General features: G+C 48.9%; 1 protein-coding gene and 1 non-coding gene across 5 annotated transcripts in view; both read right to left on the bottom strand.

Moving 5' to 3' along the window:
* Positions 1-7,349, bottom strand: part of SLC22A4 (solute carrier family 22 member 4) — a 44,592-nt gene extending 37,243 nt beyond the window's left edge. For 2 of the 4 annotated variants that reach the window (XM_038552117.1, XM_038552118.1), the window contains exon 1: positions 6,694-7,349. In XM_038552117.1, coding sequence (XP_038408045.1) covers positions 6,694-7,086 — 393 coding nt within the window. In that variant the 5' untranslated portion in view covers positions 7,087-7,349. The remainder of the gene's footprint in view (positions 1-6,693) is intronic. The other 2 variants (XM_038552116.1, XM_038552119.1) reach the window with 1 other exon arrangement.
* Positions 7,350-10,052: 2,703 nt separating this feature from the next.
* LOC119874132 lies at positions 10,053-10,160 on the bottom strand. The gene has a single exon (XR_005367289.1). It is a non-coding gene; the product is annotated as a U6 spliceosomal RNA (small nuclear RNA).
* Positions 10,161-19,592: the final 9,432 nt, after the last annotated feature.

The raw sequence follows: 19,592 nt of genomic DNA, 5'->3' as shown, positions 1-19,592 counted from the left end.
TGCCAGTCCCCACACTAGCCAGCAGCATTTCCTGGTAGCTTGTAGGCCTGGTAGAAAGAAAACAGCTTATGCCTGCCTATTGCTCCAAATTTTTACCTTCGCCAGAGCCCACCTGGGCCTCAGATGAGTCACACCCCTGGGAGCTGCTGTACGCAGTCCCATGTAGTAGCCAACCAAGTACCAGCCTTAGTTTGTCATTGTTCCTCCTTTGCTACTCCCAATGCCTCCCATAAGTGCCCTGATAGCAGAAGACGAGGCCTCCAGGTTCCGACCTCATACCTTTGAGCTATGGGTAGAGAATCAATATGTCTTGCTCTGTTCATGCCCTGATCCCACCCAGGTCCCAAGAAAGATGGCACAAGGCTGGTGCTTCAAGAGGTCCAGGCCCTTTGCTGGAGACTGTATACCTACCAGCAGCTCCACCCATGGGTTCGTAAAGGATGCAACCATGTTAGAAGAGGAAAGGAGCCCATGTGATGGAGCAGCATGCCTGCCTTGGGCCACTGGGAGCCTGACACAGAAATCTGGTCCTTAACAAAAAGGCTCTTACAGGGCCTCTGGATCACGGGGCCTAGGAGAAACAGTACTCAGCTCAGAGGTGACTGCCTAGTTTTCCCAGCCTATGGACTGAAGGGTATCAAGTCTGCCTAATGATGTTCCAAGAGAAAAGTGGGCATGTTTGAGGAAAAAGACAACCCAGGCTTACACCCTGGCCATGAGCCAGGCTCACCCCTACTGCTTGCCCTGTGGCCCTTGCCCTGTGACTCTGATAAATCTGCACAGCAGGATATCTGCTGCCCTCTCTGTTCCTTCAGCTGTAGGGCAGGAGGGCTTTGAGTTTTCTCACACATAGACCTTTTCTCTTTGGGGTTTGTGGCACTGAAGGGTTATACAGAGAGCCATGCTCACTGAGGCTGGTCTCGCCACTGCAGTAGGTCTCAGCAGCAAGGACTCTGTATCAGACAGACTGTTTGGTGATGTGTGGGGTCCCTTCCTTCCTCAACAGAAGTTTTAGTCTCAATCCATTGGGCCATATCCCACTAGTCCCTGCTTCTGTCCTTGTGCTGCACACCCTGCAGATAACATAGCTAAGAGGTGTCTGGCACTCCATCCTGCAAGGGAAAATACAGGCTCCTCCAGCTCTGACTCCAGAGACAGATGAAGGACCTTACCCTGGATTTTTACCATCGCTATCCTTGAAGTGAAAAATAACTTGGTTTAAGCTGGACCAAAGTAATAATTGCATAAATAAATAAATGGGAGTGAAGGGGAAGCTCTTATCTAGAGAAGAATTCCAATTAATAAATTGGAAAGAATGTGGGAGATGCAAAATTACCACTAGGCAAACACCACAGTAATACTTGTTTCTGTTAAGGTCCTGAGATGGATGCTAAAATCAGCGGATAAATGTTTGAGGATAAACGGGATATCTGAATAGTCTCAAAGTATATCCCCCAAGATACTTATCAATTATGAAGGGGAAAAATACTGACTTCATGGTGAAAAAGCCCAGCAGACTACCACTTAACCACGTGATCAAAGCTGACATCACCAATCACAAGCCCTATCAACACCATAGACCCACTGGTATGATGCCCTGAGGACATATTGCTTCTACAATATTCTTACCAAAAGCTGCACAAGCTCAATCTTATCATGAGAAAAATCATGCAAATCCAAACCAAGGGACATTCATCAAAATAATTGATAGACTCATGAAAAGTGTCAAGGTGATGAATGATAAGGCAAGACTGAGAGGCATGGTCGCAGATCAGAAGAGACTAAGGTGGCAGGCCAACTAAGTACAGTGTGAGCTTCTGGATTGGATCAAACACAGAAAAAAGAACATTACTGGTGGTGGTGGTGGTGAGGGGAATATTACTAGAAAAAAAACACTACTAGAAACTGGTGAAATTCAAATACTGTTTGTAGTTTAGTTAATTATAGAGCAACTAACATTAATTTCCTGGTTTTGATACAGGAATTATGGTTATGTAAATTGTTAACATAAGGGAAGCTGGTTGAAAGGTATATGTGAATTCTCTATACTATTTTTTTTAAAGGGAGACAGAGAATCTCTTTTTTTTTTTTTTAAAGATTTTATTTATTTATTCATGAGAGACACACAGAGAGAGAGGCAGAGACACAGATAGAGGGAGAAGCAGGCTCCATGCAGGGAGCCCGACATGGGACTCGATCCCAGGTTTCCAGGATCACACCCTGGGCTGACGGTGGCGCCAAAACGCTGAGCCACCCAGGCTGCCCGAATTCTCTATACTATTTTGACAACTTTTCTCTAAGTCAAAAACTCATTCAAAAGGAAGTTTGTAAAAATGTAATTCTTAATAACTATAAAAGAATCATCAATTGGACTTTATAAACAGCCCTGGAGGAAGGAAACCACCTTACGCAAAAATACACAGACAGACACACTCATGCAAGTCCCAGCTCAAAAACCACACTCCTGCCTCATGGCATTCTATGAGAGGCATTTCCAAGCAGAACATGCCATCCTTGGTTTCCTGGCTGACCTTGCCATCCCTGTGGGGGTCACGTGTTGGTTCAGCTGTCCCCAAGGGTATGCCCACTGAGAGATCCTGCATGGCGGGCTAAAACAGAAACCATCTGATGACAGTTCCTTTACTTGGATCGTGCCAGCTGGGACGCAGAGAACCTGGTCAGGGTCCCTGAGCTTGACCCTATGGTTGAGCTGGGGCCACTTCTCCCACAGCAGTGGCCAAGTCAGTGTGGATGTGGACCTATATCTTATTCTGTAGGTCCTAGAACTTTCCCAGGAGCCAAGGGGCACAGCCTCTAGCAAGTCTCATCACCCATTATTCTGGCTGCATCCTGGACCTTAGCACAGCTTCCACAATGCTCATATTGTACAGCCAGAGGTGATGAGATTTTGCCCTTACCTCTCCTCACCCACAGGCCAATGATCCCCATTTGCTGGTTCTGAGGGGTGTGGCATGGCCTCACCGAGTCCTCCCAACAACTCAGAGAAGCTGTGCACTCTTATGATCCTCACTTTTTAAAAAAGATTTTATTTATTTATTCATGAGAGACACACAGAGAGAGAGAGAGAGAGAGAGAGAGAGAGAAAGAGAGAGAGAGAGAGGCAGAGACATAGGGAGAGGGAGAAGCAGGTTCCATGCAGGGAGCCCGACATGGGACTTGATCCTGGGACTCCAGGATCACGCCCCAGGCCGAAGGCGGCGCTAAACCTCTGAGCCCCCCGGGCTGCCCTGATCCTCACTTTTAATTTTTTTTTTTTTTTATGATAGTCACACAGAGAGAGAGAGAGAGAGAGAGAGAGAGGAAGAGACACAGGCTGAGGGAGAAGCAGGCTCCATGCACCGGGAGCCCGACGTGGGATTCGATCCCAGGTCTCCAGGATCGCGCCCTGGGCCAAAGGCAGGCGCTAAACCGCTGCGCCACCCAGGGATCCCCCTCACTTTTAAAAAATTATAAAAAAGAAACCACATAACATAAAGTTAACCATCTTAATGGTCTTTAAGTATACAGTTCAGTAGAGTTAAATATATTCATATTGTTATGCAATCCCCAGAATTCTTTTCATCTTGCCAAACTAGACTCTATACCCATTGAACAACAACTCCCCATTTCTCCCTGCCCCAGCCCCTAGTAACTACTTCTTTCTGTTTTTCTGAGTTTGACTACTCTTCATACTGTGAAATCACAGTTTTTGTCTTTTTTCTGACTGGCTTATTTCACTCAGCATAAAGTCCTTAAAATTCACCTGTATTGTAGCATATGTCAGAATTTCCTTCCTTTTTAAGGCTGAATAATATTCCATGGTATCTATATGCCACATTTTCTTCATCCATGTATCCATTGATGGACATTTGGGATGCTTTTACCTTTTGGCTGTTATGAATAATGTTGCTATGAACATAAGCATACAAATACTTCTTTGAGACCCTGCTTTCAATTCTTGTGTATATAGGCCCAGAAGTGATATGCTGGATTCAATGGTAATTCTAAGTTTAATTTTTTAAAGAACTGCTACACTATTTTTCATAGTGGCTACACCTTTTTACATTCCTACCAACAGTACATGGGGATTCCAATTTCTCCACATCCCTGCCAACACATGTTATTTTCTGTATTTTTTGATAGCAGCCATCTTAATGGATGTTAGGTGGTATCTCATTGTGGTTTTGATTTCCTTAATAATTAGTAATATATTTTTTAATAATTAGTAATATTGAGCATATTTTCATATACTTGTGTCCACTCTTATAGTTAAGGAAACTGAGGCTTTGAGCAGTGATGTAACCTGCTGAAGTGAGCCAAGTGGCTAGGGGTGCAGTCAGAATTGGCCCTCCAGTCTAACTCCAGGACTTCTTGTGCCACCATCTCTCTGGGGAGAGCCACCTCCCCCTACTCACCCTGGTGCTTCTCCCCTCCTTCCTCCCAAACACCAGCACTCATTCCTTACTTATTTTACTCCACAACCCAAAAAAGAAGCAAGGAAGGGAAAGGCTGCTGAGAAAGCAAACCCTTTTGCATGAATGTGAGTGTGCGACGATATGAATCCCCAGAGGTGCCCACAGGACCCTAAGCAGAGCACAACAGAGGGAGCTATGGCCTTGGAGGCCAACAGCTATCCATTTTTCACACCCTGAGGTGAAGGAAAGAAGGGAAGGGCAAAGCAAGTAAGGGCAAAGAGGTCAAACCAGTTGTCAGAGGGTGCTGCAGCTACTAGGGCCAGCTCTGCTCAGATTCTGATGACACTTGGAGGAACTGAGTTAAAAGGAGCTGATCCTCAGTCTCAGTTGCCCCAATACCAGGCTGTGGGCAGGAGATGGACACATACTTGGAGCCTCTGCTAAGGAACAATGCCAGAGAATCATAGTCAACTCAGCGTCCAAGATAGGCATGGTGACAATGCAGGGGGGATCCAGAAGTGGTCCACAGGATAAGCCCACTTTTCACAGGTTCTATAGACTCTATAGCCACCACTCCCAGTTGGCCACCAGGCTCTTGCCAAGGAAACTCCTACAGATTCCTTGCTGGTCTTCTTGCTTTTCATAGCAGGTAGAGTAAGCTTCTGCCAAATCTGGCCATGCTATCCCTTGCTTAGAATCTTATTACCTGGGATCCCTGGGTGGCTCAGCGGTTTAGCACCTGCCTTCGGCCTGGGGCGTGATCCTGAAGTCCCGGGATCGAGTCCCACGTCAGGCTCCCTGCATGAAGCCTGCTTCTCCCTCTGCCTGTGTCTCTGCTTCTCTCTATATATATCTCTCATGAATAAATAAATAAAATAAAAAAAAGAATCTTATTACATCACTTTCCTCAGAATAAAGTCAATTCCTCAGTTACAACGCCCACTGTGAAATGATATCTGTTGGCATTTCTAGCCTCATATGGAATTCCCATAGTTCCAGGTGGCTGGTAGTCAGGTGCAATTCTCTGACCACCAGCCACCTGGATCTTTGGGAATTCCACCCGCAGAATTTGCCATGATCTTTGCTTAGTCAAGGTCTACTCATATTTCCAGACTCAGATCAAATTTTAACACCTCTTCTAGGATAATTTCCTCACTCTGTTATCCCTACAGAGAGGGTAATATATTGCCCCAGGTCATAGAGCAAGTCATCCAGAATTTGAATTCAGGCTCCAGAACCCTATTACTAACCAGGGTTGATGTTAGCCCTCTCTGTGGTATGGCTAGTGTGCCCCATGGGCATCTGAGCTTTGAAAGTGAGACCCAAACCCCAGATATCTACAGTCTAGTGTCCAGCATAAGGCCAGTCATGATGTCTGATGATTGCCACATTGTGCTGAGGGAAGAGAATTAATACGGGTCACATTCAGTTTTTTGGAGGGGAGAAACAGAGTTGGAGGAAGGGCCTGGGAAATCCTACTTGCCTGATCAACAGAAGAAAACTAGTCTGGGTATACCCTCCTCAAAAGGATCCAATGTCTCATGGCCTTTACCAGATGCAAAGTACGAAGTATAGGGGACAAAGTTATGTGGGTAGCCTGACTCCTGAAACTCAGACAACTTGCCACCGAACCACTTAGGAACCTGAATGGCTAATGGCATAAGCTGGAACCCTGTCCACCACTGGATCCTATCCTCAAAAGGGTCTGTGTGAGTCGGTCTCTTCATCAGTACATTGGGGCTAGGGTTATGGCTCCTATGGTTCCCTGCATCCGGTCAGCATCGGGAGTCCCTCTGCTCCTTTTCAGAGAAATTGGAGCCTCAAGATAGGACCCCAAGCCTCACCAAAAGGTGTGTGTCAGAGCAGTGGAATCCCTGATGCTTCCAGAAGTCTGTGGCCAGGGAACAGGTCAGATCTGCCCATGGCCCACCTGGCAGCAAGGCTCTTCTCTGTGTCCACACTTGGGCTCAGCAGAAATCCCCACATTCCTCCTCCTGCCAGTAGCAAGAACTTGACTCAGACTCTATATCTGAGCATTCTGCAACGGGCGTCTTGGGAAACAATTTCATCTGTTATGAAACTCTAAAGGGAAAGACAGTTGGTGACAACACTCCCTGCTCCATCCCCTCCGTACTATACAGAACCCACCACGTGTTGGAAGCGTAGCACAGTTGGCAGCCAGTCAGGTTTGACGGGGTGCGGGGAACTCTCACCCAGGGGCCGCCGCCAGGGAGTCTCAAGGGGTCTGAAGTGGGCGGAGGGCCATTTGCACACCCACCTCGGTCACGATGGTGGACTGGTAGATGTCCTGGCTGAACTCCCAGCCATCCAGGCAGCTCTCCTGCTCCAGCTGCTCCAGGTCCACATCGCGTCCCGGCTCCAGCCCGAGCGCCGAGAAGTTGGCGATCGCCGCGAGCCGGTAGCGCCGGCAGCTGTGCGGCACCTCGCGGCCGTCCTGCAGCCGCAGCGGGATACTGTGGTTGCGCCACGCGCGGCTCAGGTTCGCGGCGTCGGGCACCCGGCAGCGGTGCTCGGGGGTGGCGGCCAGGAACACGACTGACATTCCATTGAAGCCGTTGGGGATGATGCTGGCGCTGAGCAGGAAGAAGATGAGGCGCTGGAAGGGCCCCCACTCGCCCAGGAAGGTGGTCACCTCGTCGTAGTCCCGCATGCTTCCCACCGCTGTTGCGCGGCTGCAGCAAGCGGAGCTAAGAACTGCGCCCCCGGCAGAGCCGCGCGCGCAAGGGCGTTCCCCGAGGGTATCCGATGCGCCCGGAGGCCAAGCAGGCTGCGGGAAACTGGGGCGCACGGCCGGGTAAGCGTTCCCGGGAAACAGGCTGCGGGCCTCGGAACGCTCCCGGGAGCCAGCGGGTCGCGAAGCTGGAAGCCACCGGAGGCACCCGGGACCACACCCCCATCCCGGCTGGGGCGGGAGGAGGAGGGCGGCGGCGCGGCCCGGGTGGGGCTCCCCGCCGGCCCCGCCTCGTGCTCCGCCCCCGTGCCCCCGCGACCCGCCGCCGAGCCCGCTCCCGCTCCGGGTGCCTCCCGGCCGCGGGAGGGGAAGCCCGGTGCCCGCGCACGCCGCGACCCCCGACGCTGAGCTCCCAGAGCGAAGCCGCGGCGCTGGGGCCCGCGGGGGAGAGCGTCGCCCCAGGCCTCGCCCGGGCAGGCGTCTCTCCCGGGCCTTCCGATCCGGAGTCTGACTGCGTTCAGGCCTCGGGCGCAGCGCGGACTGGAGCCCGTGGAGCGCGTGCTCGGGGGAAGGCTCCGTGGGCGAAGGGTGACTGAAGTGCGACCTCTGCGCGGGCGCGCACTCGGCGCGGTGGCTGGCACCAGGCGGCGGGGCGCTCATGCCCCACCCGTCCGAGGAGGGCTGCACGGACTCGGGCGCCAGCCGCGCCGCTCCCGCTCGGGAAAGCGGAGAGCGTCTTCCGGGCAGCCCGGAGCCTCCCCTTTAGTAAAAGGGGAACATGCCCGGAGCCAGAAGGGATGAGCAAGGTCACACTGCGGTGTCTCAGACACTCAGAGAGAGACTCTGAGATAGACGAAGGGGACGTGGGAGGCAGGGGCTACCGGGTGGTCCCACGATCCCGCTGGGGCCCCTGGAGAGGACTTCCACACAGAGCCTGACCCTTCGTGACAGCGCAATAATGGCGCTCCTGTCACCACTTCTGGGTTCTGACCCGAATCCCTTCATTCTCCCCGTGCCCCGGGGTTCTTCACCGCAGCTGCCAGAGCCTTCTTGGATTGGAAGGCCTCTGGGTTGCAAAAGGCACCGCCCCCACTCGGGGAACAGAGGGAGGGAGGAGGAGAAGGTCCAATTTGGCCTGATCTGGCAGGGAAACCAGAGCAGGGACCACAGACTGCTCAGTGCCCAGGCCTCAGGCCCTCCGCTGTTGTGTGAGCTAGCGGGGTGCTGCAGCCTGAGTCCTGGAGTTCAGGAGGCCATCAGATAACAGGCAGAAGGCCTCAGGTGTTTGGAGATCGCATACAAGTGTGTGGACTTCTCCAGGCCCGGGTTAAGAGGCTGAGGGACATTTCTGGTCAGTCTTCTAGCTTGCAGTCTGACCCTTCCTTAGCTGGCTTCTCACTCCCTTGGACCTGTTTCCTTTTCTGTGATAAGACTCTATGTCCTCATGTGCCAGGACAGGTCTGATTTATACCTGTTAGTCCTGTGAAATTACGATTAGCACACCCCTTTACTTTCAAAAGTATTCTTGAGGCGTCTAGGTGCCTTGATTTTGGCTCAGGTTATGATCTCAAGGTGGTGGGATCCTTATGACACACACATAGGCTTCATGCTTAGTGGGGAGTCTGCTTTGGGATTCTGTCTCCCTCTCCCTCTCTCCCTCCCACCCCGCTCAAATAAATCTTTAAAAAAATATATATCATTTGAACAATATTTTATGTGGTCATTGTCTTACTTAGCTTGAATTTCCATCCTTCCCTTTTCCCCCAATAAAAAAGCAAAGATAAAGATTTATTGGCGACGATTCATTTTAAGTAGTGATCCCAGGAAAAGGAGTGAGAGGCTAGGAACAGTGAACAGGGGAGAAGGTAAGGCCAGCAAACACTGTGTCACTGAGTAGGTCATTAGTACCAGGGTCAGTGATTATGCTGTGCTGAAATATATTGCATCCTGAAGCCAAAGGAAAAAATTAATAATATCGATCCTACCTTTTCTTAAAATTTTGATATTATTGATCATGGATTTTTATATAGATTTTGGTTTTTAAAAATACTACACTAAAATATTATTTATTTTGATGATTGAATTTCTTGGTGCCTCCTTAAATTTTCCATCTGACACAAACTTTCACTACTTTCCTTTGCCTCAGCCTTTGGGTCACCTCATTCCTGTGGGTGACTGGGATCCTATTAGGTCAATCCCGCTGGGACCTTGTGTAAAGAGCCATACATAATGGGGAGGTATTTATTTCCTAATTGGTCACCTGCCCTGCACTTCCAGATTGTAGTTGAACAAGCATTGCTCAAGTAAACTGTTTGGCATTTCCCATCAGTATATGTAAATCTATACTTTGAGCCATTTTGTCCTTCATACAAAATAAAGCCCAAGTGCACCGCTTAACGTGGACCCACTGAGAGGATTTCCCTTCACCATTGTCTAAGGCCTCTCCTGGGTGGGGCTGTGTTGCAGTAATCATCCATATTTTGGTCTAGTATCAAGCTAGCCCATCTGTGAGGGCTGATTTTTTCCCCCCTACTATTTGGTTGTAGAGAACCATCCCCATCAGACCATAGGTTTTTTTTTTTTAATATTTTATTTATTTATTCATAAGAAACACACACAGAGAGAGGCAGAGACACAGGCAGAGGGAGAAGCAGACTCCATGCAGGGACCCCAATGTGGGCCTTGATCCTGGGACTCCAGGATCATGCCCTGGGCTGAAGGCAGGGGTCAAACCATTGAGCCACACAGGGATCCCCAAGACCATAGTTTTGAGTTGAGAGGAAAGGGCTGGTATAGCTGAGGGAGGTGTCACTGAACTGAGCCCCTTGCTCATAAACTGACATGAGCTCTGTGGACCTGCTCAGGCCTGCCATGACTCTACCATTTCTATTACGTGATGGATTGCTAATGTGCCTGCTTAATCTTACAACTTGACAATACTCAGCTAATACTGGACATCTCTGGTTGCATAGACCCTTTATCCTTGTGCAGGGGCCATGCTTATCTTCTCCGTATCATTATATTTTTAGTATATGTGCTGCCAAAGCGAGCACTGGTTGCATAGACCCATAGACACTTAGTTTTTACTGTGGCTAAATAGTTGCCGTTTCAAAAGACAAATAGCTCTCTGCTACAGAAGACATGGCTTACTCTGGAACTCTAGAGATCTGTACTGAAATTCTTTTATTACAGCTTATCAGAGACTACCCAGCATTCTTATCACCATGAACACTTCTAGCACTATTGATCTTACTGGGCCAAATGGCAGAGAACCTTGTACTATAGTTGGGCACACTGTAGAGCTCACTCTTGCTCTGGGTTTTACTCAAAACTGGGAGTCTTCCAAGGCAGGGAATAAATGGGTCAGAGTAGTATTCTCACCAAGCATTATGTCTTTATTAGTCGTGAAAGTACAGGGTACAACTTTACAGGGGATCATGTGGCATACTCCATACTACTGGTTCTCTAATAACTTTACCAACTTGCTTCAAAATAATATGGATGGAGCAAGTGAGGATATAGATGAAATAACACTGGCCATGATGTTGGGTCTAAGCATTCATTTTCTAGTTTGTCTGTTTTTATACGCATTTAACTTATTCCAGAACAAAAAGGTAAAAGAAAATGTCACCAGTGGGGAAGGCCCTGAATCTTCATACTTTTTATCCCCCACTTTTTGGCATGTGTGGGTCTTACTAGGATATTTAGAGTACTTTTTTGTTCTTGCTCATTAGGTCATATCAGCATTATGTCATCAATACATAATGGCTATCATGTTTTAGGGAATATCAAGGTAGTGAAAGTCACTAGGTACTATATTGTAACAGAAAATAGGAGAATTGACATAGCTCAGGGGCAAGAAAGTGAGTATATACTGCTATTCATCCCACAGAAAACCAAATAGCTTTTGATTCTCCTTACTGAAGGATTTTGAAAAGAAAATCCATGATGTTGGTGCTAATCTTGCAATTCCTCCCAGGATGGGATTTATTTTTGATTTAATAAATTGGTCAGACATATGGGCATGTTAGAGGCATCTATTTGTCCCTACCTACATAATGGCTCTAGGGAGTAAATATTAGGGTCTTGAGACCTTCTAAGACTACTATCCCAGTTATACACTTAGGGACCAGTTATGCACTTAAGAACAGTATGGATCTTTACAACCATTAGACCTGTTTGAATGAGAACTCCATTTACCACCTGGCTTTCATGAGCCTCCAATCTTACTGGGGGGACCATGATGGTGTTTCTTATCCCCCGGGAGCAAGGCTAGCTCATACTCTGAATCCAACAGCCCTTGAGAGGTCTAGGACTTTCCTTTTCCCCAGGCCAGAGTTGCTCTGGTAAAAGATCACTAGTATAGACTGAACTGTCTACCTCTAAATTCACATGTGGAAACCTTAACTTTCAAACATATTTGGAGATGAGGCCTTTGGGAACTAATTATGTTTACAGGAGATCATGAGGGTGGGGCTCTTACCATAGAATTAGAAGGCACACCAGGGAGTTCATAAGAAGGTGGCATTCTACAAGCCAGGAAGAAGACTCTCATGAGGAACTGAATCTGCCAGCACCTTGATCTTGGACTTTCCAGCCTCCAGAATCATGAGAAATAAATTTCTGTGGTTTAAGCCTACCAGTCTGTGCTATTTTGTTATGGCAGCCTGAGCAGACTAAGATAGCCATAGATCCCTTGTGGGAAGAGATTAGAGAAATAATGAACATATATACTTCTGGCTGTATAGGCAGGTTTTTCCTTAAGAAAAAAGGTTTTTCCTTCTTCCTTAAGACTTAGCCTCCTCTTCAATCAATAGGCTCTGAGCCTATGAAGTGGTCTCGGAAAATTATGAAAAATACTATTTCCCATTGTGGCAGCAGCCATCAGCCCTCTGCTTACCAGCTCTTACTTTTGGAGGTGAGTCTGTTACACAAGTCATGTAACACTTGATCATCTATCCTTTCACTTAACTCCTAGGAGCACCATGGTCAATTAGTCATCACCACCTGGCTGTAGGTCAAAGCATGCTGGTTGCTACTTTGGTCTTGAAATGACCTCCACCCTGCCTCTGTTGGTTGTGTCACCATCCTGCCTCTGCTATTCTAGAATCTTATCCTCACTGACACTAGGAATCCTCACCTGTGCATTTTATATTGTCTTAGAGAAGGGAGCTATCTGGTGATAGCTTCTCTGGTCTTGCATCATAAATATAATCTAGCACTCTCACTCCCCCAAGCCTTCTGACTCCTTTCATACTCTTCTGGCATCTCCATCTTATTTCAATAGACCATAAGTGTGTCAGAGTTTCAAAGAGCCATCTCAGAAGCAAATGAAGATGTTTTTCTGTACCCTTGCTTGGACGTTGAGCCCAGTATAATAACAGAGCGCTCCTAGGTTAATAAAGTTCCACATGTTACCCCCGTTTCCACCAAAACAGAAGTCATCTTATTTTTTCAACATGTATGCCATTTCTTTGTGGATCAGGGACTGTATTTCCACCCCCCCCCCCCCCAAGCTGTGCTGAGACTTCACCCTGGTTGTTGGTCTGAAGGCAGTGGTGTGGGATGGGTAGGGGAGGATCTTGAGGAAGGCAACCATCATCTTTAGATCCACTTATCTCTGGAGGAGTCTTGGCAGGGTTTCCAGACAAGGAGAGGCTGCTCTCCTATAGTGAGGAGAGGAGAGCTGCTGCTGAGCTTGAAGGTTTAAAGGAATCCAGGAATTCAAAATTCTCACATTGGTTTATCCAGATGTCTCTGCTCCATGCTCCAGGGCTCTATGCATTTCCTATCAGGGCCATGACTTTGCCATAGAACACCCATCAAAGCTGTGCATGCAGGATCACCTGGGTGATTTAGTTAAGCAACCAACTCTTGATTTCTGCTCAGGTCATGATCTCAGAGTCATGAGATCCAGTTAGCCCCACACTAGGCTCCTCGCCAGGTGTGGAGGCTGCTTAAAATTCTCCCTCTTCCTTTCTCATACTCTTTCTCTTGAAAGAAAGAAAGAAAGAAAGAAAGAAAGAAAGAAAGAAAGAAAGAAAGAAAGAAAGAAAGAAAAAGAAAGAAAGAAAGAAAAAGGCTGTGCATGCAGTTTTTTTCTTTTTATGTAGCTGTCCTACTCTTGCAAGTAAATCAGTTAAATCCTGGGCCTGACTTCCAGCACAACCTTCCCTGTGGCCGCAGGAAATGAGGGTTTCTGTAAGAGCTGCCATGGTGGCCTCCAGGCTTACACTGAGTGCCTTGAATTTATAGATGCTGACCCAGGCCTGTAATTTTCTTTTTTTTTTTATAAAAAAGATTTTATTAATTTATTCATTTGAGAGAGAGAGTGTGTGTGTGTGCACATGCATATAAGAGACAGAAAGAGAGAGAGAGAGGGAGAGAGAGTATGCAAGCAGGGGGAGGGGCAAAGAGAGAGGGAGAGAGAGAATCCCAAGCAGACTCTGCACTGCATGCATAGCCCACATGGGCTTGATCCCATGATCCTGAGTTCATGACTTGAGCTGAAACCAACAGTCAGTTGCTTAACTGACTGAGCTACCCAGGCCCTGCTGGGCCTATCATTTTCTTTTTTCAAGGCTTCTAAAGCACGTAGCAAAAGCCATCCAACTCCATGTTCCTTATAATCACCATTCTTCTCATACATTCTATGTGCCATAATCGGGGATTCTCAACTTTGGTACTATTGAAACTTTAGGCCAGATTATTGTTTGTTGTGAGGGCTGTCCTATGCATTCTAGGATGTTTAGCTGAATCTCTGACCTCTACCTACAGGATGCCAGTGAAGTGTTACTTCAGTTGTGATTAAAAAAAAAATCTCTGGACATTGGTAAATGTCCACTGGTGGGTATATCAGCCCTGGTTAAAAAATACTGACACCAGCCAATGTTTCACTCTCCACTACTCTTTCATTGTCATCTCTTGTGGATGGGAGTTTTGCCACTCTGTGCCGGGGATTATCACCAGTCTACTTACTAACAGTAATGGGCCCTTCAGCCTTGTCCAAAAGGGGAACTTTCCAATTCTAGAATCCCTTCCCTGCAAGTCTGTCTTCCATCTGGGAATGGACCTAAGGGAACAGGAAGAAGAGACTGCAGAGAGTGAAAGAGAGAAGAAAAGCTACTAGAAGGGTGAAGGAGAGAGTTGTTTACAGTTTTGGAAAACTGTAGGAAGGTGTCTAAGAAATGTCTGTGTCAGGTTCACAAGTAGGCAACATGTATCCATAGGTTTCTATCCCTCATTGGCTCAGGGGTCCCCCTTTGGGTGTTAACTCCCTCACACTTCCAAATTGCACATGTGTGAATGTTGAGCAGGTTTCTGTATGTGTTTCCATGCCTCAGGGTCAGAGAAATCCAGGAGTATCAAGTGGGAAGTGACAGTGCCCTGGGATTGGACCACCTTGATAACAGGTTGCCGTTATCACTGGCTGCAGGAAGCAGTAATTCTGGAGAGGGAAGGTCTGAAGCACCAAGGAGGAGGTCCCATATTCAGTCTTCCCAGTCCTATATGCCTGGGGAGGATGCGGCCTGTGCCTCCTTTTGCTGGATGCTCCTCAGGACCATGAGGAAGGCAGGCCCCTGGCAGCCTCACTGGCAAAGTGAACTCCTGCTTCTGTTCTTTCCAGCCAAGAAGTTCTGCAATCAACACTTGTGGGTCTGTGGGCGACCTCCTGGCACTGAAACAATCCAATCCAGCTCAGACACTTGCCCATGTGAGCATTAAACCAGGAGTGGAAAAAAGCGGAGAGGGATGAGGTTGGAGAGGCTGACTGCAGAGGCTATACCACGCTTGATCTTAAACAGTCTAAATTGTTTCTTGGAGTCAGTTTTCATTCTGAGGCCAATGAGAGTCTGAGCAAAACCTAATGAGAGTTACATTTTAGAAAGTTCCCTCTGGTGGCCAAATTGAGAATGCAAGGAAGGGAGCTAGGGTAGAAGCAGAGACATCAGGGAGACTGTTGGAGGTGGCTGAGGGTGATGGATGGTGGTAGCCAAGAAATAAGTGAATTCAGGAGCTGTTAAAGAGGTGGTGGGACAGATCTTGATGATTAGCTGGATGTAGACACAAGGGAGGGAGAGATGCCTGATATTGGGTGTTGTCTTTGTCTAAGATGGAAGCATAAAAGTAGATTAGAGAGAAGGTGGTGAAATGGGTTTGGGATGTTTTGAGTTTGAGGTATCTTTGCGACATCCAGGTTGATATGTGCGCCCAGTCAGAGATCTGGGATAAAGATACGTATTTGGGAGTGTTCATGGCTGCAGAGAGCAGAGCCAGTCAGGGCGCCTGGCTGCAAGCAGACTCAGAGAATTGATGGGAAAGCTGGACATCTGGCAGGAATAAGCAGAAATCTGCTATGGAGGTGGCTCTGGGGAAGTAAATAAACTTAGTGGAGTCCAAGCAGGACGGTCTGCTTCAGATCGAGCCTAGAAAAAGAACTCCCCCTGGCCTGGGGTGGGGTGGCCTCTGTTCTCTGTCCTCCCGACCAAATGCAGTGGATGAGGTGGGACCACAAAAGGATAGAGGGCCAGTTTGGGAGGGATCTAGCTCAAACAACCCAGCCCAAACAACCCAAGCCACTCTAGAAAATGAGCTTCTAGGGAGGACAGGAGGATTTGGGCCAGAGCCTTGAGGCAGCCGGTGCCTCCAGAACAGGTAGGAGAGGAGCAGGGACATAGGATGAGGGGCTGAGGAGCAAGAGACTGCTCCCACCCAGGAATGTCTCTGTGGGTGATGAAGGAGGCTCCAACAGTGAGAGCAAGAGTCCTGGGAGCTGGAAGGAGCCATCGCCAGTTCTCTCATTAGCGCCAAGAACCACTGCAGAGCTGGTGAGCAGCCAACAGCTGTTTAGCAGGAGTCATGACCTGACCCCAGAAGCAGGCTGGGGGTGGGTTCATGCATGCCACAATTTATAATGAGATGATGTGGACACCAGCTTCGTCTGCACTCCGACCCAAAGCTTCAGGGGTCACCTGGGTTCAGCTTCCATCCCCTTGTACCCCATGGAGGGACAGAAGCTCAGCTCACCTATGTGAGGAGTCTGAAGCCTAAACTCTGGCCTCTTCTGGCAACCTTGCTAAGCAGAGACAGGTGAGCACCCTTCGGAAGTGACCTGGTGGGAGTCACCAGAATATTGGTAGGGCAGGCAACGTTCTCCAGTGAAGATGAATCCTTATAGTTGCTCTTGGTGCCCTTGCCACCCAGATTAGCTAGTCAAACCGTGACACTAGCAAGTTTCTCAACATTTCTGAGTTCATCCATACAATGAGGATAGTAACTTCCTTTTGAGTTGATATGAGTGAGGATTAAAGAATAATATCAGTTCACTAAGGACTTGGAGATGAAGGCCTGGAACACATCAGCTCTTATTAGAGTTATTACCCAGCATTCATCTCATTTTCTAAGTCTGTGGCTGTGTTCTAACTGCCTGTGAGAATATGCCCTTAGTGCCCTGGACAGCAACTGAGTGTCCTACTGCTGCCTTTGTTGGTGAAGATGCTGGTGTGTGGGACTCTGGGCCCACAGCCTAGTCATGGGGCATCACAGTGCAGGTCACAACATCCCCCAACTCAGTTGTTCATTGGCTGTGAACTCAGCAACAGGCTATGGTGCCCCCAGAGTGCTTGGTCCTTGGCCTAGAAGGGAGGGCTGGCATGAAGAGACATGTGTGTTTTTCCTGCCCTCACCCCTTTTCTTGAATCTCAAGGACAAAGGTGGGGCAAATAAAGCTTGTCACACAGAGAACTAGGAAGAAGGACTCCATTTTCATTTTAAGCTCCTTGGAAGGTCAAGGAAGGCTGCAGGAGTCTGGAGGAGAGCTTGATGAATTAAATTTACAGGTTAGCACGACTGTAGGCAAGGTATGAGGCAGGGCTGTCAGCAGGGATCAGCAATGGCTGCACCTCGTCTGGCCTTGTGTGCTGGGATTGGGAGTTTAGATTTTGTCCTAAAACCAATGGAGAGCTATGGAAGCTTTAACAGACGGGAGTGACATAATCAGAATTGCATTTTTAAAAAGCTCCCTTTGCTGAGAGGATTTGGAGAAAGGATTGAGGGGTCAAGCAAAAGATAGGAAGGTCAAGCAGGTACAGCACCCACACAAGAGAATGTGGGGCCTGGATTGGGGCTGGAGCTATGGAGGCAAAGGGAAATGGGCTGGTTAGGGATTAGTTAGGGATGAATGCAGTCATGCCTACCAACTGGTCTCCCTGCTTCCACCTTTGCCCCTTACAGTCTATTCTTCAGAGAGCAGCCAGAGTGATCCTGGTTAAAACGTGAAAGTTCAGGTCATGCCACTCCCCTGGCTTCTCATCTGGGAGTAAAAGCCAAAGTCCTGCCTGTGGCTCACAAGGTCAACAGAGTCAGCTTTACTGCCTCCACACCTCTCTGACCTCAGCTAGTGCTCCTGGGCATGTCCCTTATACTACTCCAGCCATTTCTTCACTGTTCTTAGAATGCGGCAAGTGAAAGCCTCCTCCCTCTGCCCCACCCACCATCTTTGTATTTCCTGCTCCCTCTGCCTGCAAAGCAATTTCCCCAGATATCCACACAGGTCTTTGCTTAATTGTTCCTGTATCTGTGAGATCTTTCTCAATTTCCTATACAAAGGGATCACTAATTCTCTACTGTAATATCTAATTTATATCCTTTATGGCAGTGCTTATAATCTGTACTTATTTTATATTTGTTCAAAATGTTTTTCACTTATGAAGCACAATGCCTGGAACATAGTAGATTCTTAGCAAATAATTAGTTGAGTGAATGAGTTGAGCCTAAGGATGCCAGGGGGAGGCTGAGGCTATAAGAAGGATGTAGTTGCCCTTTGGGCCTTACCTCCCATTGAGGGTTTAGGAAGTATGCCAGCAGAAACCAGTGCAGCAAGGTGAGGAGGAAGGTGGGAGGCAGGGAGGCTTAGAATGTGTTGATATACGTGTGTGTGTGTGTGTGCATGTGCACCCGTGCGTAGGGGAGCGGTTGCAAGGTGCTGCCCCTCATGGCCTGGGGTCTGGACAGGACAGAAGTAGGTCTGGGCCAGGCTCTGACAATGGAGATAACAGTTGTGCCCAGAAACATGGGGTAGGAGCAGAAGGGGTAGGGTAGAGGGCATATGGATGGGAATTCTTTGCCTGGAGATGCATGGGCCAAGGCTTTGTTCTAAGGGAGGGGACAATGGGGGTGGTGGAGTTGGGCCTTAAAGAGTGAGCATAAAGGCATTTTGAGTTTGGGAGAAGATCTGAGAGCTATGAAAATGCAGAATGATATAATGTAGCAGTGAGACTTGGAAGTGAGACCAGGAGTCAGAGAGGCTTTAAATGGGAGGCTTACAAATGATAGACCACAGATCCCATCCTGAGGGCCCTGGGGGCCATGAAAGGGTCCACAAAACAAGGGAGTGGGAAGTTGCTCCAGCTGCCCCGAAATAGGCCCTGGAAATAGTGAGGAGGCAGGACCCCAGACACAGTGATGGATAGGATGTGAGAACTGTGGTGAGGACACAGATGGTGTCCGAATCTCTAATCTGAAGGCCTCTGAGGTAAGGTCAGGCCAGGTTTGGGATCAGTAATGAGCACTCCGTCTGGGTCAGGTGGGCTAGGGCACTGTGGATCGGGGATCCTTGATCTCGGTTGCTGCAGCCCTGCGGGCTGGAGATGTGAGTCTTGGGGCAGCACAAGGCGCCAAGGAGGCTCCAGGACCCTTCGGGGTGAGTGGGTCGTCTCTGTGGGGGTTGAGAGTGACTGCACATTCTGGGATTAAGGCTAGCGCAGGTGGCAGGTGGATCCACAGCAGCGGGTGGGGGTGGGGAGCCGAGCCTCTGCGGGTGCGAGCCTGGCCCAGCGGTGGGGGCCTGTCCCCGTGGCTCCGGTATTGATTTTTCCGTCTGCTTCGGTGCCTACTGGCTTCCCCGACTGCCCGTCATCGCTTCCGTTCCCGCCTATGACGGGGTGGGGCCCGGACCTCGCCGTCGGGCTGGGCGGGGTGGGGGAGAAGGGGCAGAGGCCTCCACCGCCCCAACCCACTCCCCTGCAGCCTCAAGGGGCGAGACCGAGCCGGGGGTGGGGGGTGGCCGGGGGGAGACAAGCGCGGGCGGCGCCGGAGGTCGTCCGCGGGCCGGGGTGGCGGTCCCAGGTCTCCAGCCCCCTCCCTCCCTCCCGCTCGCCGCCGGCACCTGCCCGCCGCCCGGGCCTGTGCTCGGTCAGGGAGGGGAGGCGACGGCGGGAGGAGCCTTTGGAAGGCGGCTCTCAGAGCGAATTAAAGCAGGAACACAATGTCTACTACTGAGAGGCAAGCAGAAATAAAAATTTACGAGCTTATGTACACAACCCCTGAAAAAATGCAGAGTAAGCACGGATCACAGTATTCTTCAGGACAGAACTCTACTTTTTTATGCTGGTTCTTGCCAAATGAGTGTGTCGAGTTAGGGTCACAGTTCAAAAAGATTTGTTTGTTTGTGTCTTTTTCCAGAGCCTGACAGAGTCTAAACTTTG

This window comes from Canis lupus, chromosome 11 (assembly GCF_011100685.1).
Source record: "Canis lupus familiaris isolate Mischka breed German Shepherd chromosome 11, alternate assembly UU_Cfam_GSD_1.0, whole genome shotgun sequence".
In the NCBI taxonomy this organism is placed as follows: domain Eukaryota; kingdom Metazoa; phylum Chordata; class Mammalia; order Carnivora; family Canidae; genus Canis; species Canis lupus.
Note: the sequence above shows the minus strand (reverse complement) of the source record. Positions and strands in the feature narration are given on the sequence as shown.